Source organism: Saccopteryx bilineata, chromosome X (assembly GCF_036850765.1).
Source record: "Saccopteryx bilineata isolate mSacBil1 chromosome X, mSacBil1_pri_phased_curated, whole genome shotgun sequence".
Lineage (NCBI taxonomy): Eukaryota > Metazoa > Chordata > Mammalia > Chiroptera > Emballonuridae > Saccopteryx > Saccopteryx bilineata.
This window is the reverse complement of record NC_089502.1, coordinates 43340535-43367346: the sequence shown is the minus strand read 5'-3', so window position 1 is coordinate 43367346 and position 26812 is coordinate 43340535. Positions and strand designations below refer to the sequence as shown.

At 46.9% G+C, this 26812-nt stretch overlaps 1 protein-coding gene across 1 annotated transcript in view; it reads left to right on the top strand.

The window, feature by feature from the left end:
* Positions 1-26812, top strand: part of FRMPD3 (FERM and PDZ domain containing 3) — a 142657-nt gene that overhangs the window by 45880 nt on the left and 69965 nt on the right. The window contains exons 2-3 of the mRNA XM_066249647.1: positions 8862-8939; positions 26277-26431. Of these exons, the coding sequence (XP_066105744.1) occupies positions 26284-26431 (148 nt within the window). The 5' untranslated portion in view covers positions 8862-8939; positions 26277-26283. The remainder of the gene's footprint in view (positions 1-8861; positions 8940-26276; positions 26432-26812) is intronic.

Below are 26812 nucleotides of genomic sequence, written 5' to 3'. Positions count from 1 at the left end.
CTTCCCAGGGAAGAAAAAGGGAACCCCAGCTTTTGGTTTTATTTTAAGAATCTGATCTTTCTAGAAAGACAAAAACTCCAATGGCACTTGGCAATATGCCAAGGAGAATTCTTCTTCCCGACCTTCAGGTAGAAAGCTAAAACTCTTGGGCAAGTCAGGAATTTTTGTCCTCAAACCAAGGATCTTAAAAAGATAACTTTGTCAGTCCTGAGCAGATTGCCTGGGACCCTCTTTCCATGTGTCCCAGAAAGGCTTAACTCCATTCTGGACAACATGTAAGTGGACAGTTTGTAACGGTTCAGTCCCTTTCCGGATCTGATGGTGAGTTCTGCCCTGGGACCTTATTTGCATAGACAAATGCAGACTGGCATCTGTCAGCTTAACACCTCAAGCCAAGGAGCTGGAGCAGTGATGGGAAACCTTCTGGGCAAATACCCTGGATATGGGATTCAAAAATGACAGTGTCATATTGGGGGTAATTTGCATAGGCTTATCAGGTTAATTACTACAATGTCTCCAGGAACTTGAAAATCCTTGAATTCTTATGCAACCAGAATGCTCAAAGTCTGTTGCTATGAAACTTGGAGTGTAAATTACCATGAATACCATTAATCTGTTCACTAGGAGGTTAATTTGCAATTTGTTGGCAAATCACATGTGGGTCTTATAGCAAGAGTGTGGGTGGTGTTTTTGTGCCAACGTGTGGCCCCGCCTGTGTTTTTGGATCTGTGTGTGTGTGCGTGCACAAAACACATGCACGCACGCACGCCACACACGCCCATGTGGCACTGGGATTGGCACTCTATGGGAGCTCACATCCTGAGTTTTCTCACTGCTCCCCAGATCTCACCTGGCTCTTCTGGCACATCCTTTGTCCTAGGGGCATGTGTTCTCAGGGTTGGAGGGCTGCTGTTCCAAACAATCCTTGGTCTAATGCCAGTTTACAAAACATTAGCTGTTCCTGAGATAGAATCACAAAGGGGTCCATTAATGCTTTAGAATCATCTTGATTTTCTGAATGCTGCTCTTTCCCATTAATGACTCTCAAGTTGTTTTTGCATGGAGTCAGGTTGCTCTTGGCAAAGGAGCTGGGACTGTCTACAGGAAACAGGAAATGGGGAGGGGGAGTTGCATTAGGGTGAAGAGATGGTGACCTGGAACACACTGGTAGGAGTAGGAGGAAGAAGATTGCTGAGCAGAGCTGGGGGGCATCCGTGATTACCTATGTTATTGTTAATAGAGGCTGGCAGGGTCGATGATACAAATTTCACCCTAGCTGAGTGAACCTGCTCTCCCATAAAAGACAGGTAATTATAACAAAGTGAGAAAAATCCTCTCTTGCATTAGGGGGCAAGCTATGGAGTGTGACTAAAGGGGTGTTGGATTCCCACTTACCTAGAAGTAGCTCTGCAGCTAGCCTTCCAGTATTGTATATATTGTCTGAGAAGAAAGACTTAGTGGGAAATTAAGGCCCTAAGGAAAAGGGGACACAAAGCATCTCAGTTTTTGATGCTCAGTAGGGATCCCTCAGGGAATGGTCAATGCTTTGGAGGGCCCCCAGAAAAGCCTGAGGAACAGAAGTTCATGGGTCTATCACAGTGAAGGGTTGTTCAAAGGTACAAGTCCACACTGAAAGTTGGGAAAGGCTCCAAAAAGGGTCACATCCACCTATATTACAGGTGAACCTTAGAATAAGCTCAGGAGCTGCAGAGGACATTTGTGATGTTAGTTTGAAGAACTTAGGGAGCCTCTCAGAAGCAGACTTAAGAGATCTGCTAGTCACCAGGGAGCCACAGAAAATGTGACTGTTAGATTGTCTTCTTGTACCTTTCTCTTCCCCACAATCCTCCTCCCAGTTCATTCAACCATCATTGACAGAGTATTAATTCTTGCCCCAGGCACTGGGGATACAGTGGATGGGACTTATGCCCTGCCTTGCCCTCTACAAAGTCACATTCTAATAAGAGAGTAGACTTTTAAATGAACTCTGCCCAGGCTGGCAGATGAGGCTCAGAGAGGATTCCCCATAGTGAGGGTACAGAAGGTAAAGAGGGAACAGGGGTGACCTGGAGAGCCCATTCCTCATCCAGAAAGAGTACTGCTACTTTGTTCCAGCTGAGCACTGTGGGGTGGGACTTTAAGGTGCAGGGTTGCCAGCTAAGATTTTTTGTTGTTGTTGTTATTGATTCATTAATTTTTTTTAGAGAGAAAGGAAAGGAAAGAGAGTGAGAGAAGAGAAAAACATCAATTTGTTTTTCCACTTATTTATGCATTCATTGGTTGATTCTTGTAAGTGCCCTGACCAGGGCTCGGACCCGCAACCTTGGAGTATTGGGTCAATGCTCTAACGACCAATTGAACTGAATGACCCAGCAGGGCCCAGCTAAGATTTTTAAGGGAAGCCAGAAGTCTGGATTCTTATATGAAATCAGAAGATTTCTAAATCTTAACAATGAATTTTTTAAAAATTGCAAAAATTCTGCAGGCCAAACAAAATACATTTGCTTGCTAACTGGGTGACCTTGGGACAAGTAACTTCACCTCTTGAGCCTCAGTTTCCTAATATGTAAAATAATGATAATGCTAATAACTACTTCAGAAGGTATGATGATTAATGAGGTTATAGAAGTGAAATGCTTGTCATACAGTAAGTGATTAATACATGATAGCTATTAGGATGATCATTATGTTCCAGTTTCTTACCTGAGAAGCCTCTCTTTCTAGGTGACTGACAGGAAAGCCTCTACCCTTCACCTCCAGGTAGACCCCATGCCTTATTTAAGGAAATTTACCTACACCTTTGCCAACAGAAGATGCTAAAAATAATGCTTACAGAATAAGTGGCCAGCTTGTGTATATGGGGAGTGAGGTGCGTTTCTTTCTTTATACTCCCTTCACACAGAAAACCCAATGCTGACTGATTTACAAAGGCAGTCTGGGGAGGGACTGAGAAGCCTTTAAAATGATTTCCTAATGTGATTTCCTTCAGGCAGAAAGAAGGAAACTGAGGCAGGGAAGCTGGGCCAGAGTTCACATCTTACTCTACCTTTGATTCTTATGGGGTACATCTGAGATTTTTTTAAAATATTTTATTTATTGATTTTTTTAAGAGAGAAGAGAAAGAAAAAGGGAGAGAAGATGGGGTAGGAGTAGGAAGCATCAACTCAAAGTAGTTGCTTCTCATGTGTGCCTTGACCGGGCAAGCCCAGGATTTTGAAACGGTGACCTCAGTGCTCCAGGCCGACACTTTATCCACTGTGCCACCACAGGTCAGGCACATCCAAGATTTTTCAGAAAATTCTCAGCTGCTAAAGCTTTTACGCTTTCATGTATTATTCTGACCTCTTCATTTCAAGCAATGGTTCTCACCCTTGGTTGCATATTAGAATCACTTGGCAGCTTTTTAAAAATACCAATGCAGGGGCCTGACCCTTGGAGTTTCTATGACCCCTCACACAGTTGTAAACAAAATTTCATATGGGTATGTGTGCATATATGCACTTTTCTCTGGATTTGATTGGGGCCTCATGTAAGTATGTGTGCACATATGCACTTTCCTTGGAACTTGGTTGGGGTCTCAAAGGGCGGTACCAAAGATGAATGCCTAAGCACGCGGGTTCTGTGGGAAAGAGCTATGGCTCTAGACTCGCTAGGCCATCACACAGTAGCTATCCGCACAGACAGGCTTTTTCACTTCCCTGAGCCCTGGTTTTTTCACCAGTCCCACAAGGGTCAATAATCACACCCACTTTGTTTCCAATGGCAGTTGTCAGGATGTACTGAAATACTAAAGCATGTACCAGAAAGGGCTTTGAAAAAGCCCAACCCCATCCCCACAGGGGAGGGCCCATTATTACAAAGTTAAGGAGGGTGTGGGTGGGGAGGGAACAGAGGAAGTGGGGAGCAGCACTAAACATCAAAAAGGCCAAGCATGTTAACAAAGCTGCTCACAAATGAGAGCAAATTAATACAGGGCCCAGCAAGAACAGAACATTCACACCGCAGGAGCAAAGCACGCATTGGAGCAGCTAGGTCTTGGCAAGGAAAAGGAAGTAGAATAGCAGAGGGAGGGAGACAGGGGCCAAGTGAAGGGATTTTCAGTGCTAGGGAGGATTGCTCTGGCTAAGAGAAGAAGGGAACAGGTCAGTCATATAGGAGAGAAAGAAAATGGTGGTAAGTACCCCCATTGGACCTAGGGAGCAGGGAGGAAAACCTGACAGCCTTTGGTGGGGGAAGCTAGTTGGGGGCGGTATAAAATCAGTGCCCTGGTGAGATCATAGTGGTGTCATCCTCTGGCAACTGGATCCAGGCTTCAGGGCAAAAGATCACCAGGACAGCTGCTACTAACTACGAAGCCAGAACCCCATCTCCTGATGCCTTCTTTTTCTTCCTTCCATTAAACAATCAGGGCCCACCTGACCCAAAGGCAGGGGATGGGGCATACCTCAATTCAGAAAGCCCTTGACAAATCTTCAGGGAGAAATGGCCTGACAAGAAATAGCCCTAGAACTAGAGCGGTGTCCTAGAGGGCCCTTACTGGGCCAGGCATTAACTCTTTGGTTGCAGGATCAGAAGGCAATGGGAACAGTTGGAAGGAACTCAAGGGGTCTTGGGCTAGCAGCTGTTGACTGGTCACTAAGTCAAGAATGTCAGATCAGAGTAAGTGTGATGGTGGTCCAGGTGTTCGCTGGTGGAATGTCAGCCCTGATCCTGGGGCAGTTGGAATCAGTCCTGGACGATATAGGGGATTTGCCCGTAGAGAGCTACCACTGGGGATCTAAGGAGTCCTGTCTGCAAGATGGGATGGGGGACAATAAACAACTTTCCCTTTGCTCCCTAGCAAAGGTGGGTCAAGCACTGGCTACACTGCTGAATAACAGTACCAGGCTCATGCCTTCAGTGCCAACCTTTCATACCCTTTTAACTGCAATACATACACAGTGCCATGCCCAGTGTCCTGGAACAAGGGCCCATTTTGAAGGGAACATCATCCTATTTCAGTGTCATGTAGCCAATCTGAGCCCAGTTAAAACAGGAAGGGACCCTGGAAATCAGCGAAGAGTTAAATACCTAATCACCTTGATAGTGCTCCCTATGACATACTGGTATTGGAGGCCTAGAAGAGAAAGTATGGGCCCATACATCTAATTAGCGCCAGAACTGGGATAAGCAGCAGGATACCCCTACTCCCAGCCTGGTGTATTATCTATTGCTTTCTTTGCTATTATTTCAAGTCTTCATTATAGTCAAGGGATAATGCCAGAATATCCTCAGGGCCAGCCTTACACATAGGTAAACATGATGTGATCAAATATGTCTCCTCAATTGCCTGTCATTGTGCCTGAAATTTCACCATCAGTGATTCATTCCTTTGGAGCTTGAATCTTTCTAGTCTTTTAAGGGTATAGAGATGGGGGATTGATTGACAATCACCGAGAGAAAGGCTTTGTAAATTGGACTCGGGTTATACGGCTGAGGTACAGCAGTGGCAGCTGGCCCTGGGAAGAAGATGCAAGCTGAGGTGGGCATGGGGGCTCAGGGTGAGGATCTAAATCCAAGGCCCAGGACACTGTGCTAGGGCAAAGAAAGGGGTATTTGATATGCCCAGACCCAATGCTTCCGTCATGCCCTGGCTGGGGCACACACAGGAAGCATTTCCCCAGAAGACTGTACTGTAATCTGGGAGGACTGAATCACTGCTGTGTGGTCCACACTGAGGAGAAGGGCAGAGAGTGAAGGATAACATCAGGCTGTCTGGAGTGGCCGCGGGGGCACTTTATTACAAGGAGCAGCCTTGACGAGATGGATGGAACAAGAGAATCTATGAAGACATTAAGAGGAGCCTCAGCAGCAAGAAGGATGAGCTCTGACACTGCCAAGGGAGACTGGGTGTAGAGTCTGTCTGTTCTCCGCCTCCCTCAGGGACCTGCTGGCTGAAGGTGCCCTGGCCCATGGCAGGGCCCCTCCTTTTTGTCACTGCCTCTATTATTCTAGTATGTCTCCAGAACTGTGGAGTGCAGGTCTGAGGTTGGCTAGCTATAGTGCCCAAGCCCCTGAGCCTTCCCTGTTCTGCACTGGCTCTAGCATTTTTATATAAAGTGGCTTCAGGGTTATCATCTAGTGGGAAGGGAGAAAGAAAGGAAGGAGGGCAATGGGTTTGTCTGGAAACTGTTTGTCGGCAAGATCCAGTGTTTAAGGTATATGTTTATTTGGAATAGAAAGGGGTAGAGGAGAGTTCTGGAAATTCAAGGATTTATCTTGAAACTACATTTGCATAACAAGAATAGTATCGTAATTTAAGGTTGTAGATCTGTTTGGGTGGCTTTAGGGATGAACAGAACAAGCTAGAAACCCTCTCAGAGGCTGCACAATTTTTTTTTATTATTATTTATTTATTTTATTTTATTTTTGTATTTTTCTGAAGCTGGAAACGGGGAAAGACAGTCAGACAGACTCCCGCATGCGCCCGACCCGGGATCCACCCGGCACGCCCACCAGGGGCGATGCTCTGCCCCCCAGGGGGCGATGCTCTGCCCCTCCAGGGCGTCGCTCTGCCGAGACCAGAGCCACTCTAGCTCCTGGGGCAGAGGCCAAGGAGCCATCCCCAGCGCCCAGGCAATCCTTGCTCCAATGGAGCCTCCGCTGCGGGAGGGGAGGAGAGAGTCAGAGAGGAAGGAGGGGGTGTGGAGAAGCAAATGGGCGCCTTTCCTATGTGCCCTGGCCGGGAATCGAACCCGGGTCCCCCGCACGCCAGGCCGACGCTCTACCGCTGAGCCAACCGGCCAGGGCCAGAGGCTGCACAAATTTTGTTGTAGATCTCAGGAAGGTGGCCCGAACCCAGAACTCCTAGCTTCCAAAAAAATAGAGTGTCAGTCCTCGAGGCCACCTTCTACCATTTGACACGAGTCCTGTGCTTCCTGAAGGGGTATCTCTGGGGGCCTGAAGTGGTTTCTTCTCAGACACACGCAGTCCTGGGCTCAGGTGGGATCGGGTTGAGGAATGATGCTGCTTTTCCCAGGAATTAGAAACCCAGAGCCACAGCTGCTCCACTGGTTCCACTCAAGTCCCCCAGGCAATCTCCCCTGCTTAAGGCCGGGTCATCCTAAACCCGGTGCTATGGGCACTGCTGAGGGAGCACAATATTTCACAGGGCAGAGACTTGTGCCCAGGTGCAGGATCAGTGATTCAAGGAAGATGGAATTCAGTGCAATCAGTTTGGGAGAGTCAGCCTGGATTTCTTTTAAGCTTTATTTCCCAGCAGCCCCCTCCCACCTTGGAAACAAATTTATCCCTGCCATTTGTCTAGTGGCTTTATACTTTTCAAAGCTCCTTCTCATTCATATCTGTATTGAGCCTCAAAAATATCCCCATACAATAGGATGGGAAGGTGTTATTAGCCCCGTTTGATCAATAAGAAAACTAAGGCCCTAAAAGGAAACATGACTTATCCGGGGTTACACAACTATTTAGTCAAAGAATTAGGACTTAAAATGTGTTTCCTAATTTCCAGCCCTGTGTGCTTTCTACCTCCCATGCATACTCCCACACAGAACCACGGAGGTGCCCAGCACCTAGCACCATGCCTGACACATAGTAGATATTAATAAGTGTTTGCTATATGAATGAATGGATGGATGAGCGGAGGCAAGGCAACAAGTTCTAAAAATGCTCTTTTATAATCAGAAGAGAAAGGCAAGAATACTGTGATATTTCATTATGTTGACCAGAAAGGAAGAAGAGATCTTAGGTATTTCACAGATAGCATTGCTAAGGCAGGGAAGTTAAGGTAGCTCCCATAGAGAAGCCACAGGGCTTAATTTCCCAACAGGCTGTCTTCCACTCATTCTTTAAAGAATAAGTGATGTGTGCCCTCACTCCAGTACCAGAATGGAGTCAGAAACAGCCCTGTGGGAAAAGCACCTTCCCCACACTGTCCCTACTGGCCCCTTCTCTCCCCATGACCCCCCCATGGGGGTTCCTTCAGGTATTACCCTGGGAGGGATGTCTGAGAACACTGACTGTTCCCTTCTTTAGGGTCCCTGCATCCCACCTGTGACTCTTCTCCCTCAAACCCAGGTCTCACAGGCTCCAGTGCCTGTGTCCTGGATGGCACCTGGACCAAGCCTACCTCCTATTACACTTTGTGTCTCCTTTAAGGACTGGCACATTGTAGACAAGATAAAGAGGGATGGCCTCTGTCGGGGTACTAGACACTGTAATCAGGAACCTGCATCCCAGAGATTCACCTCCACCTCCAGCTCCACCTCCACCTCCACTTCCACCAGCAAACGGACAAGGAATTGTCACTTGTTCCTAGTCCTGCCAGAAAGGAAAAAAAAAAGTGGGAGGGGGCATAAACAGGCAGTGGTGACACAGGTGTTCCAACATGTTTTGCAGTAGCACAAAAATGGCTTTTGAGGCAGACAGGGACCAACCTGAGATCCCTCTGGTTTCAAATCCTGGTCTCACGCCTTACTACTAGCTCCTGTATCTGGGGCTATTGGCTTTGCTCCCTGAGCCTCGGTTTTGTTTTCTGTGCAATGGGGAGGATACTGAGGTGAGAAAAGGGAAGTAAAGCACAGTGCCGGGCAGCTGGATTATCCGCCAGGCCGTGTACTCGGAGCCTCCCTCCCCCGCTGCCGGCTCCCCCGCGGGGGCCGCTCCAGGGCTGGGTGGGGGGAGCTCCTCCGCGGCGGACTGCGGGCGGGTGAGAGGCAGGAGACGCCGTGTTTACCAGCGTCCCCGCTAGTCCGCCACCTCGTCCGCGGCTCTGAGGCAGAGCCAGACGCCTCCTTCTTTAAGATTCCGGTCACAGCAGGGGCTAGGTTTCTAAGGCAGGCGTGATCTTTCTTTTCCTACAGACGCTGCTGCCGCTGCCGTCGGCGCGGGGCACAACCAGGGGCAGCGCAAGGGGGACGCGGCTCGGCGAGGCCCCGACAGTAAGTACCGCGCTCAGAGCAGTCGGGTTGGAGCTCGCCCGGAAAAGGGTCACACAGCGGGGCACCAAGCTGAGTGCGGCTGAGGTATGCGGGGTTGGGGGTCGGCAGCCGAGCGTCGGGTCCTTGTTGGCCCCTCAAAGTGACTCTGGGCGGCGCTGGCACAGACTCCGGGTCCCGGGCGCGCGGCTGCTCCGCGCCTGCAGTGGCTAGAACGAGTTGGCGAGTCGGGGGCCGGCGACCCCCACCCCCAACCTGGAGTCCCCAAGGGGCTGTTGCAGTCATCAGCCTGCTCGCCGCCCGCGAGGAAACTGGAAGGCAAGGTGCGCGGGGCTGAAGTCTTGGACACCCGTAGGAAGGTGGCAGCGCAAGCGGAAATTTTGCCTCTGGAGAGGGCTTCGAGGAGAGCTAGACGCCGGGAGGGCGGGAGGGGTAACCCCTAGGGGCTCAGCTCCGCCGGCCCAGGCGGGACCGCCGGCCCCGCCCCGCCCCGCGCCGAAGCTCCGCCCCCGGCTGGGAGCCCTTAGGGGCTCAGCTCCGCCGGCCTAGGCGGGACGCCGACCCCGCCCCGCCCCGCGCCGAAGCTCCGCCCCCGGCTGGGAGCCCTTAGGGGCTCCGCCCCGCCCCGCCCCGCGCCGAAGCTCCGCCCCCGGCTGGGAGCCCTTTGTCGGAAGGAAGTGCCGGGCGTTCTAGGTGCCCTCCCCCGGCGCCTGGGCTTCTCCAGGTCCTCTGCCCCTGGCTGGTCTGCCCTCGCGTGCCTCGGCCTTCACAAAGCCTCGGGGTGGGAGCTGAGAAACCAGCCCACCCTGTGAGGTGGTGTGCTACTTGTCAAACAAAAGACCTTGGCAAGAGGGAGTCTGCGAGCACATACCTGTAACTTTCTTTTCTTGAGCTATATAAAATTCTAGGGATGGGGGCATCTGAGATCACAAAAGTGAGTTTATAATAACTTACTTAGTTTCCCTCTCAGAAAAGATCCGGATCTCCCTTCTGCTCCTCCTCTCCAGTCACTCGTTTTTACTGAGAGGACTGATGATCATAGTAGTTGCTACTACAGTACTATGTGCCAAGCCTTGTGTTAAGCTCTTCAGTCAGGAGTGCGAATTCGTATACTGTAAGAATAGATGGCATATACTGAGAGGTTTTTGTATGCAAGGTGTAGTTTTAAGTGCTTTACATGTATTATTATATTTAATCTTCCCAATAACCCTGTGAGGTAGATCCTGATATTATCCCCATTTTGCAGATGAGGAAATTGAGGTGGTGGAAACTGAGAGGTAGACCAGCCCAAGGTCCCACAGCTGGTGAGGAGAGCTGGGATTTCTACCCAGTCTTACTTCAGCATCCCCACTGTTAACCACCAAAAATAGGATAAGAATTTGGCTTTAATGAAGTAGTGAAATAGTTTGTTTCCCCCACAGAAAAACTTATTTTATTCTGTAAGTCTGAAGTCCTAGCCCAAGGTCCATAGAGATTTGAACCAATTTTTAAATCAGCCCTTTACATTCTGCGGAGAAAGGCAAACCCGATGGGCTATATCAAGACAGCAGATCTTATTAATAGGTGCCTCAACAGAACAAGGATAATACTAATTGCTAATAGTCGTTATTGATTGAGCACTTACGTAGCATATTTAATCTTTATGTAGGTACTTTGAAATAGGTGCTATCGTGAGTCCCATTTTATAGATGAGGGAACTGAGATTCAAGAGGTTAAATAACTTGGCACAGACTTGGAATTCTAGTCCAGATTGACTGCCTTCAAAGTCCAGGCTGAAAATAACGTTTGGCAAATTGGTACAAGAGACAGAGGTTCTGCTATTATCTCCTCCAGCTGGGATTCTCAAGCTGTCTCCTCCCCAGCCAGTAGCCTGGTGCTCTGCTTTCTCCTTTCCCCAGACTCCATTTGAATTAAAGAATTATGCAGGTTGCAAGAGAAAAGGCTTCCTAGAGAACATAGAGTATTTTGCATGCATTTTGGTTTTGTTGTTGTACTATGTGTCGTGCCTGTAACATCAATAAGTTGTTCTGCTTTATAAATTTTATTAATTAGACAAGCGTCTGGTCTACTGGTTCTTAGTTGTTAATCTGACATTATGGCTCTATCTCAGTATCCCTGTTAGGAATTATTTTCTAAAAAGTTTTTAGAGCCTTGCAATGCTGAGTAAAGCCATCTTCCCACCTCTTGAGGAGGGGCAGAAAGCTTGTTGTCTGGTCAGGACTAAAGTAGCAGGAACTGCAGATGAGACTTTAGTAGTATTGTTGTGCCTATTGAGTTTCATTCCTTTACTCAGGCTGGCCCCTGTGAGCTGAACAGAATGTGGCCATGTCCCTGGGTATATCTTGTTGCTCACTACTGGTCCTACAGGGGGGGGGGGTTGTTTGTAACTTCCCGCTGTTTGCTCTGGCCCTTTCATAGAGCTGGCTTCCATGGATTCTTCAGTGTGGACATAATGCAGCATATGAGCTTCTAGGCTTTGGTCCTTATTACCATGGTTGGATCCCAGTGCATCTGCTGGTGGTCTACCCTACCTATCGCCTTCTGTGATGTGAGAGGGGGACCTTCCATGTGTAACTTTTGGGTGGTGCATAAGATATGTGACTGGTAACCCTAGTGCTGGGCAGTGTTCCTGGTTACTTCTGTGGCCTCTTCTGAGAGCACTAAGTGCACTGCATCATCTCACATGGCCACACAAAAGGGGCTGGCAGCTAACACAAGGTCTGTGCTCTCATTCCTGCTACTAGAAATAAAAGTTTCCCTTCAATTTTCTATGGATGTGTTCTATGATTTTTTTTTCATTTAATTCCAGTAGCTTAAATACCTAGAAATTTCCCTCTTTATAGAATCTTTTTTATTATTAGTTTGCTGTCATGTTTGACATTCCTTCACTGGAATGCCCTTCTCTGTCTTGTCCATCTGCTGGACTCCCATTCACCTTCACCACTCAGCTGCTGGGAGCCATGGGAGGCAGGAGACAGGCCCTCCCCTGTGATCACATAGCATCCTCTGCTGCCTCTTGTGGTGCCAGTTGACACATGATTTTATATTTGTCTGTTTACATACCTGCTCCCACCTCACACAACAACCTCTCTGAAGGGAAAGACTGGGCCTATTTTACCTTGCATCTGCAGTATCCAGCATCATGCCTGGCACGTAGTAGATGCTCAGTTAAATTTTGTTGCATATACAAATGAATGTTATCTAAAAGCTGGTGGAAGGAGTCTGTGACTCACAGCAAGGGACTACACTATTTGTTCCCTTTACAAGAAGGAATATGGGAGCAGAGATTGTATTATTCTCAAACACAGTCCCAGCTCTGTGGATTTTAATCACTGGAAAAATATAATTCCACTGTAATATGAAAACCTGAATGCTTGTGATTAATATCGATAGAATGTTCTGGGTAATTAGGGTTAGGCAAAAAGAAAAAAAATCATTTTTCCTTACCCTTTTTTGTTTCTTTCTAAAATGTCTGGATCTGCTTTTCTTACCAAAGTAAGTCAAGTCTGGAGTCCATCTTTGAATCTGTGTTGCTGACTACGAAGTCTGCAGGTTTTCAGGATCCCTTGAGATCCTGTCTCCCCACAGCCTAGCTGCAGAGTAGGATACAGTCTTCTTACCATCCCCATCCCCGCCCAAAGACAAGTCCACAGGCCCTCTGAGGTTTGCAATTTGACTTCTGCTTGCGTCCAAAAAACAGACTAGCAACATGGTTGAGGTGCCGAGAGTTTGAGTGCTAACTCATACACTCTGAGATAGTAACTTATCACCTGTACTTGTTCTTGGCTTTTATTCCTAGGGAAAGAGTTCGCCAATCTTGCTCTCCTTTGTCTGATCCCATAGGATCTTCCCTTTTCTTTAGAAAAGACCTTATAATTCCCTCTCCTTCTCAGCAGGAAGATGCAATTGGACAGAATAAAAGCTGTCTTATTGCTTTGAGGCTATCGTTGGTCTCTCTGGAAACCTCCAGATGAGGTGACATGAGTTTACCAGGCTTCTACTCACATAACTTCTTTTGTTGAGTTGCTTCTTGGCCTAATTTCTATCCTTCCCCCACCCTTTACTCTTGAATATACAGCTTAGAGATGGTGCACAAGGCAGGAGCCAAGGTTTGCTCCTGTATGCACATTCACAGGAGGTCAGCCTGGTGCCTGCCCGGCATGGTGCCTGGACTTCAGATAATACTTGCATCATTTCAGGCAGGGAGGGGGCAGATGGGCCTCTAGGCAAAGCAGCAGGATAGATGTACCTTTGTCTGTCCAGCTATGACTAGACTGGCCTGCCTGTCTCCTCACAAGCTCTCCAAAGGGACACTGGGGAGAGGACCTTATGCCCTAGCAGAGCCAGACATGAGAAGAGAAAGCTGGGAAAAAGTTTACTCACTGTCTCTCTGGGTTGGCTCCAGTGTCTTGCTTCCCAGCTAACCTCTCTCCAGCACCCCTTCCTCCCCTCAAACTGTTATCTTCATGTCTCTGCTCCCCTTCTGTCTCTAGACTGTTCTCAGTGCTCTCTCTCTGCTTACCCAAATCTAGCCCCTTCTGTAGTACTCAGCCACAGTCTCCCTCTAGAAAACCTTCCCCTGCTGCTTCTGGAAGTCAGCAGAGGGTGGACAAGGGTGAAGTAAATAACTCCCAAAGTCCCTGCCAACTCTGAGGTTTTCTGGCTGTTTGACCAACATCAAAGGTTGGAGCATCCCCGGCTGGTGGTCCAGGCCATCCATGCCTGGTAGCCTCACAGAAAAGGGAGATGGCACAGTCAACCATTCGAGTAAGCACTCCTTTGGCTTCAGGAGGCTTTGCCCCGAGTCCTGTGCACCCAGTGCCTGCCAAGCAGCCCTTAGCAGACCACTATTTGAGCCCTGGTTATTTGTCTGCTGGAGGAAGCTACTTGTTGGGATGTTCCCAACAGCTTCTGCCCACACCTGCTCCCCTATCCAGCCTCCAAACCTTGTTTACAGTTCAGCCCTTGGCAGACTAGAGACTGGGATTCAAAAGGAGAGAGAAAGATCTGAGTGGCCAGGGACTTTCTTCTGGCTTAGCATTCTGTGCTCAAGCTCTGCAGCCCAGCCTGGCCTCAAAGAGATGTGTTCACCCAAGGGAAGAACTCAAGCCTGCTGCTCCCTTCCCTGTCAACTGCACTTTTCCCATCATGAACATTCCCTCTCACCATCTGGAATGCTCTCTCCTTCCTATTTTCTCCTCTCGATCTCATTCTCTTTCATAATGTGGCTGGGGAAATCAGCCTAAGTCAGGACAGGGGCCTGGATCTCTTTTTCAGTCTGCTTCAGATTTGCCCCTTGCTCAACATATTCCCATCTGTGAAATGGGGAAGGTGCTGTCATGTTGTCGGTGTGGCATAATTGCAGTGCTCTTATCCAAAGAGCTGGGTACCAGAAGATTCTCATTACCATGTGACCTCTTCCAGTAGCAAGAGCCTGAAGGGGTGCAGCTCAAGGGCACTTAGAGAACAGGGGAGACACTAGAATGAACCTCGAAAAAGCTTGGAGTTGGTAGGCACAAGTTCTCGGTAGTGCTTGCCTTCCTCAAGTCAGTCTTTCTTCACTGTCTGCAAGGCCTTCCTTTTGTCTCATTTCTGTTTCTGTCCAGTTTTCTCTGCCTGACCTCACTTCTCCCCTCCCTCCTGGTTCTCTGGTCTCCTTTCCTGCTCAGTTGTCCTTCCTTCTATTCTTCATCTCACCCTCTCGCTCAGGTAATCTCTATCTCTGCTTCCCTCACATTTATTTGGTGTGGTATGCAAAGGGTGGGTCTGAGTTGCCCAGGGTTCTTTGGAGTTACATGACAACACCTTTAAGCTTTCGTAATGTTTCATTGCTCCAGTTTCCCCCCACTGCCTCTGCCAGTGACAGGTGAGTAGGGGCTAAAATGTAAGGATCTCCCCACTAATTCTGCCACAAGTCAGTAGCAGCAGCTTCAGACCTTGTGACCCACAGTGCCATATAGCATCAGTCTCACATCTGGCATAGCCCTCACATCTGTCACCAGGCTGGCAGCCCCAGCAGGGATGGTCTAGGAGAGTGTCTGGGCCTATTAGACAATGTGTCTCTATCTATTGGATATGTAGCCCTTGAGGAGAGAAGTTAAGAGGGGAAGGAACCATTGCCAAGCAGGTCATCTGGGAAGTACCACAGGGGTTGGTCTTTTGTGAGATGACTCCAGACCCCCAAGTATTTGTGGAAGCTACAAATGGCTTTGGTCTCTTTACTTGTTCCCTTGTGACTTGCTAAAACAGGTGACAGGTGTCTCCATTCCAGCCCAATGGATAAAAACATCTGTTTGGGCAAACAGAAAATGAATCCAGACGCTGGCAGGTTTTCCAAAAGATGCTTCTCCAAGCTCAACTGAGGAGGAATTTGCTGGGCCACGAAGACGTAGAAGGAACGAGGGAGGCAGTCTTAGGGAAAAACCTGTGTTTAAGACTGGGAAGAACTAGCCAAAGTCATCCTGCCTCCCACCCACCTCAGCCTCTGGTCATTCTAAATGAAAAGTTCTTTGCCCTTCAAAGAAACATTCCTCCCTTGAGAGAATTTAGCTGTTAGGTTTCCTACCCTGGTATCCCTAAAAGGAATGGAGCCATTCTGGCTCCCATTTTTTCTCAGATTATAACCTTCTTTGCACTCTTCCTTTCACTCCATTTTCTCCCAACTTTTGTCTTTGGTCAAAGATGTTGAGAGGTTACTCCCAACAACCAGACTCCCCAGGCAGAAACCCATTTTTTTGCAGACCGAGACAGAACCTGTAGGCATTTGGTAATTAATTGTATGGAATTGCCAGAGGATTCTAATTTGTATGCCTCAAAATCACTCCTATCTGTGCAGCCATTGAACCATTTAAAAAATATTTATTAAGCACCTACTATGTACCAGGTTGCATACTATGTAGTGGAGATACACTGTTGAACAAGAGAAACATAGTCAATACTTTTATGGTGGTTATAGCCAAATAATCACATGAATGAATATATAATTAGAGATCATGATGAGTTTCATAAAGGAAATGAACAGATTCCAGTAATAGAGAAAACCAGGGCAGAGTTCTTAGGGAAGACCTCTATACTTAAGTAGATTCCTGAAGGGTGAAAGGTCAGCTATGTGAAGAATGGGCAAAGAGGTTTCCAGGAAAAAAGAATACCTAGTGAGAAGACCCTGAGGTGGCAAAGAACTTAATGTGTTCAGAAACTGAAAAGAAGCCAATAGGGCTATATTGTTCTAAACAGGCAAAAGAGTTGCATAAGAAGGGTGTGGCAAACAGAGGCCATGGAAAAGGAGTTTAGATGCCTTTTACTTAGGAAGCATCTACAGGGTTTGAAGCGGTGTGTTAAGAGCTGATTTGGACTTTTGCAATATCTAAATAGACCAGACTTAGAAGGGGGCAGCAGTGGCTATAGAGAGACCAGAAAGAAGACTAGTGCAGCAATTCAAGAGAGAGATAATGGTGGCTTGAGCTGGGTGATAGCGATGGAGATAGAGAGTGTTGATCAAATTCTGAAGGAATGGCTGTGAAGACTTACAGAGGGATCAGATGTGGAAGATAAGGAAAAGGAAGAGACAGGAGTCAAGAAACACTCTGAATTTCTGAGATTTCTGGCTTGAGTCATTGGAGAAATGATGGTGTCATGTACTGAGATAGAGGAGGCTGAGGGAGGCCTAGGCCTAGGCGAGGAGAATCAAGAGTTCAGTTTTGGACATGTTAATTTTGAGATTCCTATGAGACATAAGCAGAGATGTCAGAATAGATAGTTAGAATAGAGAAGTTTGGGGAGCTCACAGAAGAGGTATGCATAGAATGCAAATTTGGGACTTGTCTGCATGTAGATTGTATTTATTTGTTTTCTTGAAAGAGAGAGAGTGAGAGAGTGAGTGAGAGACAGGAAGGGGGAGAGATGAGAAGCATCAACTCCTAGTTGCATCACTTTAGTTGTCCATTGGTTGATTCTCATACATGTCTTGAATGGGGTGAGGGGCTTAAGCCAAGCCAGCGCCCTTGGCTTCAAGCCAGCAACCTTGGGATCATGTTGATGAGCCTGTACTCAAGCCAGTAACCTCGGGGTTTCAAACCTGGGTCCTCAGCATCCCAGGTCGATGCTCTATCCACTGTGCAACCACCAGTCAGTCAACATAGGTTGTATTTAAAACCAAGGGAGTGATGAGGTCACCTGGGAAAAACAGTAGAGAAAAAAGAGAAGGTCTGGGACTGAGTTGGGAAGAACTGCAGTATCTAGTGATTAAGTAGAGGAGGAGAAGCCACAAAGAAGACAGAAAAACTGGGCAGAAAGGTAATTGTAGAATCAGGAGATAGTCACAGAATCCAAAGGAGGTGAACTGTCCAAGAAGGAGGGAGTTGTTAACTTTGTCTAAAGCCAGTGGTAAGAAGTTGAGTACAATGAGTACTGAGAGGTGACCTTGAGGATCACTGGTGACCTTAACAGGAGGGACTCTGTAGAGCAGTAGATGTAGAAGCAGGATGTTAGTGGTTTGAAGAACAAGTTAAGAAATAAAGTGAAGAAAATGTGTGGAAAAAAAAACTTGAGCAATTTTGCTGTGAAGAGAAGCAAGACAATGGAACAGTGTAAAGGGTATGTGAAATGGAGGAAGGTGGTTTCTGTTTGTTTTCTTAAGGATAAGTGATTTCCATCAGCATGCTAGCACAACTCTGGACAGGTGAAGAGATTGATGATTTAGGAAAGAGGATGAATATTCAAATGAGCAAAGTCCTTGAGAAGATTGGAGGGGATGATACAAGTATAAATTAATAGCTCTGCTATTGATAAAAGTAAAGAAAGATCCTTCATTTCCATTTTAATAGGAGGGAAAAAGGAATTATGGATACAGATGCAGACAAGGTAGAATGTAAATTTGGTGATCAGATGAAGAAGCTCTCATTTGATGGTTCTTTTCTCAATAGCATATGGGAAAGGTCATTACCTGAGGTTGTTGAGACAAATTGGAAGGAGTGAGGAAGATCAAGGAGAGAAGAGTAGCTATGAAACAGTCATTTCAGAGAGTGAGAAATCAGTAGGCAGACAACATTGAGAGCCCATACGAGGTTTGAGACTGTGAATAAAATGAAAGCCATCTACCTGCTTGTGAGTTTGTTCTCCAGCTGGCTTCAGCTACTCAGATGCAGAAATGAAGAGTGCGTATAATTGAGTTAATCAAGGAGTGGGATTTTGCAAGGTGAGTATAGCAGAGGAAAAGGAAGTAAGAGAGTTGAAGGTGTTTGCAAGAGAATGATCATAATGATAAATCAGGAGCTCTAAACTGGACATGAAAGGGAGTGAAGATAAGAAGGAAGATGAAGGAGAATAAGAAAGTGAATAATTAGGGGCAAGTACTTAGGGAAGGCATCTGTGGGGAGGTGACTTTTAAGCTGAGACCGAAAATATGAAAAGTGGCTCTTCAAAGAATGGAGGAAGAGATTTACAGGAAAATGGAATACCGAGGGGAAAGTGAATATGTGATCATGATGTGTTCTGACTATTCTTTAAGTGAGAGCCCTTGTGAAGGTAAACTGGTAGGACAGATGGGAAAGTAGAGTGGGATGTTGGCGAGGGAGATTGGGAGGTGGTGCAATAGCTGATGATGGCCCAAAGTTTAGGTGTGACAATGGAGTGAGTGGCCGAGTGAAGTGGAGGAAGCAGTTGTTGGAGGCATTCTCATCACCATGTGGATGTTGAATTCACCAATGATGATATTAAAAGTTGGAGAAGGTATACCCATTTGAATGGCTATTACAAAAAAAGAAAATAGAAAAAATAGAAAACAATAACAAGTGTTGTTCAAAGATGTGGAGAAACATTGTGTTGTGGTTAAGAATGTAAAATGATCAGGCAGTGATGCAATGAATAAAGCATCAGCATGGGATGCAGAGGACCCAGGTTCAAAATCTCGAGGTTGCTTTCTTGAGTTCAGGTTCATCTGGTTTGAGCAAAGCTCACCAGCTTGAGCATGAGGTCACCAACTTGAGCGTGGGATTATAGATATGACCCCATGGTTGCTGGCTTGAGCCCAAAGGCCATTGGCTTGAAACCCAAGGTCCTTGGCTTGAGTCCAAGGTTGCTAGCTTGAGCAAGGAATCACTCATTCTGCTATAGCCCCCTAATCAAGGCACATATAAGAAAGCAATCAATGAAGAATTGATGCTTCTCATCTTTCTCCCTTCTTGTTTGTCTGTCTCTTTCTCTCTCTTAAAAAAAAGGATGTAAAATGGGCCTTGGTTGGATAGTTCAGTTGCTTAGAGCATTGTCTTGAAGTGCAGAGGTTACCAGTTTGATCCCCAGTCAGGGCACATATGTGAACAGATGGATGTTTGTCTCTCTCTCCCTTCCTCTCTCTCTAAAATCAATAAAATAAACATTTAAAAATGTAAAATGGTGCAGCTACTATAGAAATTTTTATATACTGATTTCTCAAAAAAAAAAAAAAGAAAGAAAATAGAACTACCCTATCATTGAGCAGTTCCATTTCTGGGTATATACTTAAAAGAGGTGAAAGCAGGAACTCAGACGGACTGTTTATACACCCATGTCAACATCAGCATTGTTCACAAGAGCTCAAAGGTAGAAACAACCCAAGTGCCCAGTGACAGATGAATAAAATATGGTACATATATACAATGGAATATTATTCTAGTTTTAAAAGGAAGGGGAATTCTGACACATGCTACAACATGGATGAACCTTGATAACATAGTGAAATAAACCAATCAGAATAAGACAAATATTGTATGTTTTACTTATACGAGGTTCTTAGGATAATCAAATTCATAGAGTCAAAAAGTAAAATGGTGGTTGCTAGGGGCTGCGTGGAGAGGAAGATGGGTACAGAGTTTCATTTCAGGAGATGAAAAAGTTCTGGTAATTGCGTAACAATGTGAATGTACTTAATGCCACTGAACTGTATACTTAAAATGGTTAAAGTGGCAAATTTTATGTTATGAATATTTACCGCAATAAAATAAAAAAAAGTTGGAGTAGAGGGGAAAATCACATGTGACTAGGAATTAAAATTGTCAGCCAAGGCCCTGGCCGGTTTGCTCAGCGGTAGAGTGTTGGCCTGGCGTGTGGGGGACCCGGGTTTGATTCCCAGCCAGGGCACATAGGAGAAGTGCCCATTTGCTTCTCCACCCCCCTCCCCCTCCTTCCTCTCTGTCTCTCTCTTCCCCTCCAGCAGCCGCAGCCAAGGCTCCATTGGAGCAAGGATGGCCCGGGCACTGGGGATGGCTCCTTGGCCTCTGCCCCAGGTGCTAGAGTGGCTCTGGTCGGCGGCAGAGCGACCCCCCCCCCCCGGAAGGGGCATAGCATCGCCCCCTGGTGGGCAGAGCGTTGCCCCTGGTGGGCGTGCCAGGTGGATTCCAGTTGGGCGCATGCGGGAGTCTGTCTGACTGTCTCTCCCCGTTTCCAGCTTCAGAAAAATACAAAAAAAAAAAATTGTCAGTCAACATGGGGATTACCAGGAAGTTGTAGGTAACAACAAGGAGAGGGAACCTAGAGACATAGAATTGAGTGGCAGGAATGTTCCTCAAAGAAGCAGATTTTTTTTTTCAGAAGGAAAAAGGAGTAATGACCTGGAGGAGTGAGGCATGGCAAGCAGGGGGTACACCTCCCCCAATCCTAAAGGTCTTGAGATTTGAGAGGGGGGAAAAAAACAGCTTCCATTTGAGAGGGGTGATGAAGAGGTGCTGTCATCAAGGAATAAACCAGACCTACATTAGGAAGGAAGGTGCAGAGCTCTTTCAGAGAATAAACTAAGGATACAGGAAAGTTTGCTGTTGACCGAGCATTTGAAAGAAAGAGAAGGGCGGCATTAGGATATGAACACACTACTGTTGAGAGGAGAGTCAGGGCTCTGGGGGTTGATTAGAGATGAGTAGACACCTTTGTGATGGCAACTAAAATTACTAGGCATTTGAGGCCTTATGAGATGAGTCTGGCAGATGGGATAGTGGCCGTATCAGCATGTAGAAAGTCTGTTCTGGGACTGGGGTCTCCAATATGTGCCTTCTGGTGTGGTGACTCAAGGGAAGCTGCCCTGACAGACAGCACTGAGGTGGCCCTCAGTTCACTTGCAGAAGAGCAGTCTGTTGAATCCTCCCACTGGGCCTACTCATTCCCTGCTGGGCTACTGTTCAGCACACAGGTACTTGAAAAAATCATGTAGAAAAATTGGCTCTGGCATTGGTCAGACCCAGGTTAACATGGTGGTTCCACCACAGTGTATACAGGTGTGTGTCCTGGAGCAAGTTACTAAGTCCTCTCCTGAAAATCTCAGTTTCCTTATCTATAAAGTGACAATAAGACTGCCTACTCATGGGTTGTTGTGGGGCTGGAGTGATGCAATATGTGGACAGTACCTGGTGTACAGTGAGTCTTTAAGAAATGCTAGCTATTGTTTTCAGCATCTTCCTTGCCATACACCCGGATGTTGCAAGTCCTCAGGCTGTCCTCCTGCTCATCAGACTTTTCAGCAGGGCTAACTAGTGCCCTGTAGTCTGTATTTTTCTATACTTTCCCCTGATGCAACCTTACCTATCTTATTTCATATCCATTTAGAGCCCTCCATATTCTCTCCTGGGGTAAATCTGATTTAGCCAGTGAGTCCTCTGCATGAATTTATGTGTCCTTTCTCGAAAATAATATTTGTGTTTTAATGAGGCCCTCAATGCCATAACCCAACCTTAATAAAAGTACCTCAGTCTCCCTACCTGACTGGCCCTCCCACTGTCTGAGAATAACACCCTTTTAGATCCTTATTTCTCGAAGTGTGGTCTGTTCACTAGCAGCAGGGTCATCACTCTGGAATTCATTAAAATCTCAGACCTTACTCCCGATCTGCCGCATCAGAATTATTCTAACAATATCCCCAAGGTGATTCATAAGCATATTCAAGTTTGAGCAGCACTATTGGAATAAGGAGCAGCTAGCCGAAGTGAAGGCTCCTTCACGGGAATAAGGGTTTGTGTTCAATCTCCTTACAAGAGGGCTCCCAGAGCTGCTACTTCAGAGCCCCAGGGATGGGGCTTCCGTCCCTGCCACCAGGAGGAGATGGCATCTCTTGGGGTTCCAGCTGCCATGTTGGATCCCTGGAGCTTCTTGGAGAGTCAAGCTGTTGTGATTAGAATCAGAGGGCTAATTGGCCCCACATGGCTCCAAATTTTGCTGGTTGTGGGGGGAGTGACAAGACTCCCCAAGGAGCCAACCAAATGTAAAGAAAAAGGAGCCAAAAGCTGATGCTGATGCCTGGGAGTCTAAGCTGTTACATTTCTATTTTTCTGCCTGAAAGTGCAAGCGAGAAAGCATCAGCTCAGAACCAATCCATCTTTTTCTCAGTTCACTTGTCCTTTAGCCATGTTCTGCCTAGCAACAGTTGTCAGCGTGAACTCCAGCAGCCAGTCCTTCTTTGGAGAGTATGGGGGAAGGGCTCAGTTTAGCCCACAGAGGAACTGGCATTAGGCCATTCACAGGGAGCTAGGTTGGGTCAGGGAAAGAGCTGCCTGGAAAACCAGGGGACGGCATGTATTGTGGAGCTGGCTCTTAGAAGCAGACTTGATGGAGGAAGGAACTGGGTGGGTTGTGTAAAGTCGGTGAAGTTTATCTTCAATTCAGCTCACTTTCTCTGCTCCTCTGACCACCACAAATAATGCCACCAGTAGTGTTGCCATGTCTGAATCTGCATGACACGTTTAACCTTCCAAAGTGCTCCCATGGCCATGATCTCATTTTATTCTCCCAACAACTCTGAGTGAATGGGATCAGAGACAGGTTAATTAGGATGTGGGCTGGCCATCCAGTCCTAGCCAAGACATAGAGTACTGCTGGCCACAGGGTTGGGCCAGCCCTGTAATGGAGACTCAATAGCCAGTGTCCGGGCCGCTGAGTGGGTATAGGTGGGGGTGCTAGGATTGTGAGCCCTTTCTGAGAGATTTGGCTCCAGCTGGGCTGCTGATGTGTTTCACCTCCATGGGTCATTTTTTCCTAACCTACCTTGGGGGCTGGGATGGAGGAGGAACAGTCACCTCGCCTATTTGGCAAGACAGAGACTGTAAGTAGATAATGAATGTGGAAGCACCCTTTCTCAGATGAGGTAATGGGTATAAGAATGAAAAGAGCCACATGGCTATAAAGTGTCATTATCATTAGGCAGAAGAAAAAGGCTAGGCCTTTCCCCGGGTCACTGACTAGAGAGGGCAAGCCCAGCACACAGTGAGGGGATAGATACCTTTTGGGGCCTTCGGTTGTAAGGGGACGGAATGAAAGCATTATGTGCTTTGGAATAAACAAAAGAAGAAAATAGTAGGTCCCAGGAACAATGCTAGGGTGGCTGAGAGGTATCATAGGTTTTGGCTGCTTTCATAATTTTGTTAGGGTTGCTCTGTTTGAAGGGATCAGAAGCCAAACATTTTTCAAAGTCATATTGCTTATTTCCCCCAGGAGGGAAGTCATGTGACCTGTGGACAGCTGAACTCCTGTCATCCGTCACTGCTTGCCTTCAGTGTCACTCTCAAGTCTCTAGGCACTTAGCAAATTTCAGCGGTACTGAGCTGCAGACACAGAAAGATGCAAACCCCAGGAGGGAAGGGACCAGTTTCCATTTACATTGTAAAATATCCTTCTGCTCTGTCAATGGAGGTGTTTCTTCTCTGACCACAGATGCCTAGGAAGGCCCAGGCAATTTGAAGAAAGGATGTTTGCAGAATTTGAAGAGGACCTAGTTAGAGAGTTTGTCCAGCTCAATTAGGGACAACCCAAGGACAAATATGCTCCAGTCACACCTGGAGACATGTTTGCTATGGCTGTAGGAAAAACATCTGGGTTCCCTGTGGGAAGATGAGGGCCACCCATGCACAGAGCTTGGCTTCTTGTCTGTCTTCCTTTCACTTCCCTGCCCTGGCCATTTTAGCATGGTACCAGCCTGTTCCATGGGGCCCTCTCCAGTTACTCCATTCCCTTCCCTGAGTACACAACTTGGACCTTAATGCTGGACTTCATATACTATTCTCAGTTACCACTCTAATTCTCTTGTTCAGTGTATACTTGTCTCCCCCCCACACACACAAGACTAGAAGCTCTTTGATGGCTGAGATCTTTAACTTCTCTTGTGTCCCCTGGAGCTCTGACTGTCTGAGTAGGCATTCGATAAATACTTGTTGATGGATTAACATGAGTCCAAACAGTAAAGTAGAGCACTTGTGTCACAGAAGGCTCTTACCTTGCTGGGTCCTCTAGCTCCAGGAGTATCTATTTTCAGCAATATTGGTGGCGCCTGAAGGCTCAGTGAAGACTGAAGTCTCTCCAGTTTCAGAAAAAGAGAAAGATGACAAACCATGTCTGCAGGAAGCCGGGGCCCGGAGCTCAGGACAGTGTACCGAGTGCTTCCACACGTGCCTGTATCTTCCTCACCGATGTCCCTGCTCCCGTCCCACAGGCTGCACAGCCTGACAGGCTCTCACCTTCCAGCCTGCACTGGCTTGTGTCTGTGTCGGAAATGAGCTGGTGTCATCCCAATAAGGTTGGATGACAGGAGGCAAAGGGCTCATTTCATAAGCGGCCCCAAGTGTGAGGTAGACGGCAGCTGCAGGAAGATGTTCTCTGGCTCCCTTCAAGGCCAAGCTCCTGCATGCCACCAGGAGTAGAAATGAGAGAGGCACCAGGCTCAAGCCACCTTTGCTGAACCCCTCTCCTGGGAGGGTATCTATCCAGGACACCGGGCAGCCATGTTCTAGCTTCTGAGTGACTTCCCATTAAAAAGTGACCATTTATCTTACCAATATGGGAGGGAAGGAGCCAGTTTCTGAATTTACCTTCAAGAGGCTTGACCTCATTCCAGCAGCCCTTCTGGCTCCCTAAGGGGTACAGACAAGCCCCAAACCAGTTTGTGTGCAACTAGAGTTGCTATGGCTGGATTCAAATCAGCCATATCTGTCTTCATTCCCAAGTTCTTTTATGAGGGACAAGCTTAGGACTATGAATTTCTCTTTTATACAATTACTCTAAATCTTCCCCTCAATAAATAGTCCTAAAGGTCTTCTCTAATTACCAAATTTGTGTCCTGATAAACAACATAATTGCTTGGAAACCATTTGCTGCTGAAGAACTTGGTATTCTTAGCTAGTCAACAATCACTGTCATAGTGTCAGATCCTTCTACTTCTTTTACAAACTTTATACTAGTCTGATTAATTATTAGCTCCTGGACCTCTGTATCTTGTTCAGAGGGCTCTGCATGGAATCTTAATATTTGAGGATACACACACTGAGGTTAGCAGAAAACTCATCTATTAGGCCAGAAGGCCAGAGGGTACAGGGCTGCCAAGTCGGGGAGCTCATGCTCTAGGTCTCTTGGCTGTGGTCCCCTTCTTCCCCTTCCGCCTGCCCTGTCTTGTCCGTTGGCCATTCACTCCTCTTTTACATCCTTCTCTACGCCTGTCATGCAGTGCCCTCACCCCTCAGGGCTTTTGATTCAAACACTTTGCTCAAACCCATCTTTGCTTGAAGTATGCCTCACCATAGCTTTTGCTGTGAAACCTTTATAAAGTCCTTGTACAATTCCTAAGCTTCAGTAATTTCAGTTGTGGAAATCAAAGTGTCATCTGTAATCCCTCCCAGATACTGGGGCAGCAGTATTTCTTCTCCCAGATCATCTGGTGTTCGGATCTCTTGGCTGTCACAGGACACGGCTCCCCTTCCTGACCAGAGAAGAGATTTTCCAGTTGTCCTATTAACTGAAATTAGTTGGCATTATGGACAATTGTATAAGACAGTGGTCCTCAATATTAGTCCATTTGATTATATATGCCATCTAAATAGTTTATTGTTATATATAACGTAAGCCTTAAGGGATATTAAAGTTTAAAATCACTCAAGGACTTCATGAAGGTGTTCCACATTCTGAAACAACTTCACAGTCCTTCCCTACCTACTTGCCTATTTTTTAGGCCATTCCCTCAAAGTTTTAGTTTCTCTTAGTGAGCTACTAGCCAATTCAGTGAGTAGTACCAATTAACCTTCAGAATAACACACTTCCATTTAGGCTCCTTCTAGAGTTCCAATATCCTGAGGAAAGAAGTGACTCTAATGTCAGGCTTTGTGGCACTAGTGTTCTCTGTTGGCTCTGGCTCTGTAGACAGGTGACTTCTCCTTTCTAGACTCCTCTTTCTCCAATCTGAAATAGGAGGTCATTGCCTCTGCTGGTTCTAGAGGATGCAGGAACCTTAAGTGTGTGACTGCTGGGTGCCATGGCCAGCACCCTAATTGTTGTCCCTCACAGCTGCTTCTGAGGTTTAGTTGCCTTTGCATCTTGTTTGCTCCCATGTTCCCCTTCCTTTAGTCATGTGATGCAGGAAGAGAGCACAAATGATATGGAATGTGAGCAGCTGCCAGCAGAGACACTGCGACAAGTGACCATTCACCGAGATCCTATATATGGCTTTGGCTTCGTGGCCAGCAGTGAAAGGCCTGTGGTGGTGCGATCTGTGAGGCCAGGTAGGTGTTTCTCAGGGTGCCTCCCTGGCCCTGGCTCTTATCCCTCAACATCCACACATCTACCCAAAGAGCAGAGCTCCTGAGTATACTGGGTTGCCAAGGAACTCATGAAGAATGCCCGCCAATCACTGTGTGAGGGAGTTGATCTTTTAAGACTGATTGACACAAACCTTCCAGGGGCCCTAGGCAGAGGCTGCAGCTGATGGCTTAGTAGGGTCTGGGCCTTAATAAAGCTTCTTATTTACATAGAACCTTCATAGAAGAGCCATACCATCTTGGATGAAAATTAATTTCAATTTAACAAGGATTTCTAGATTGCCTACTCTAAGCTCAACAAGGTTGTAGGAAGTACATGACACAGTTTCTGTCCCTAAGTATTGA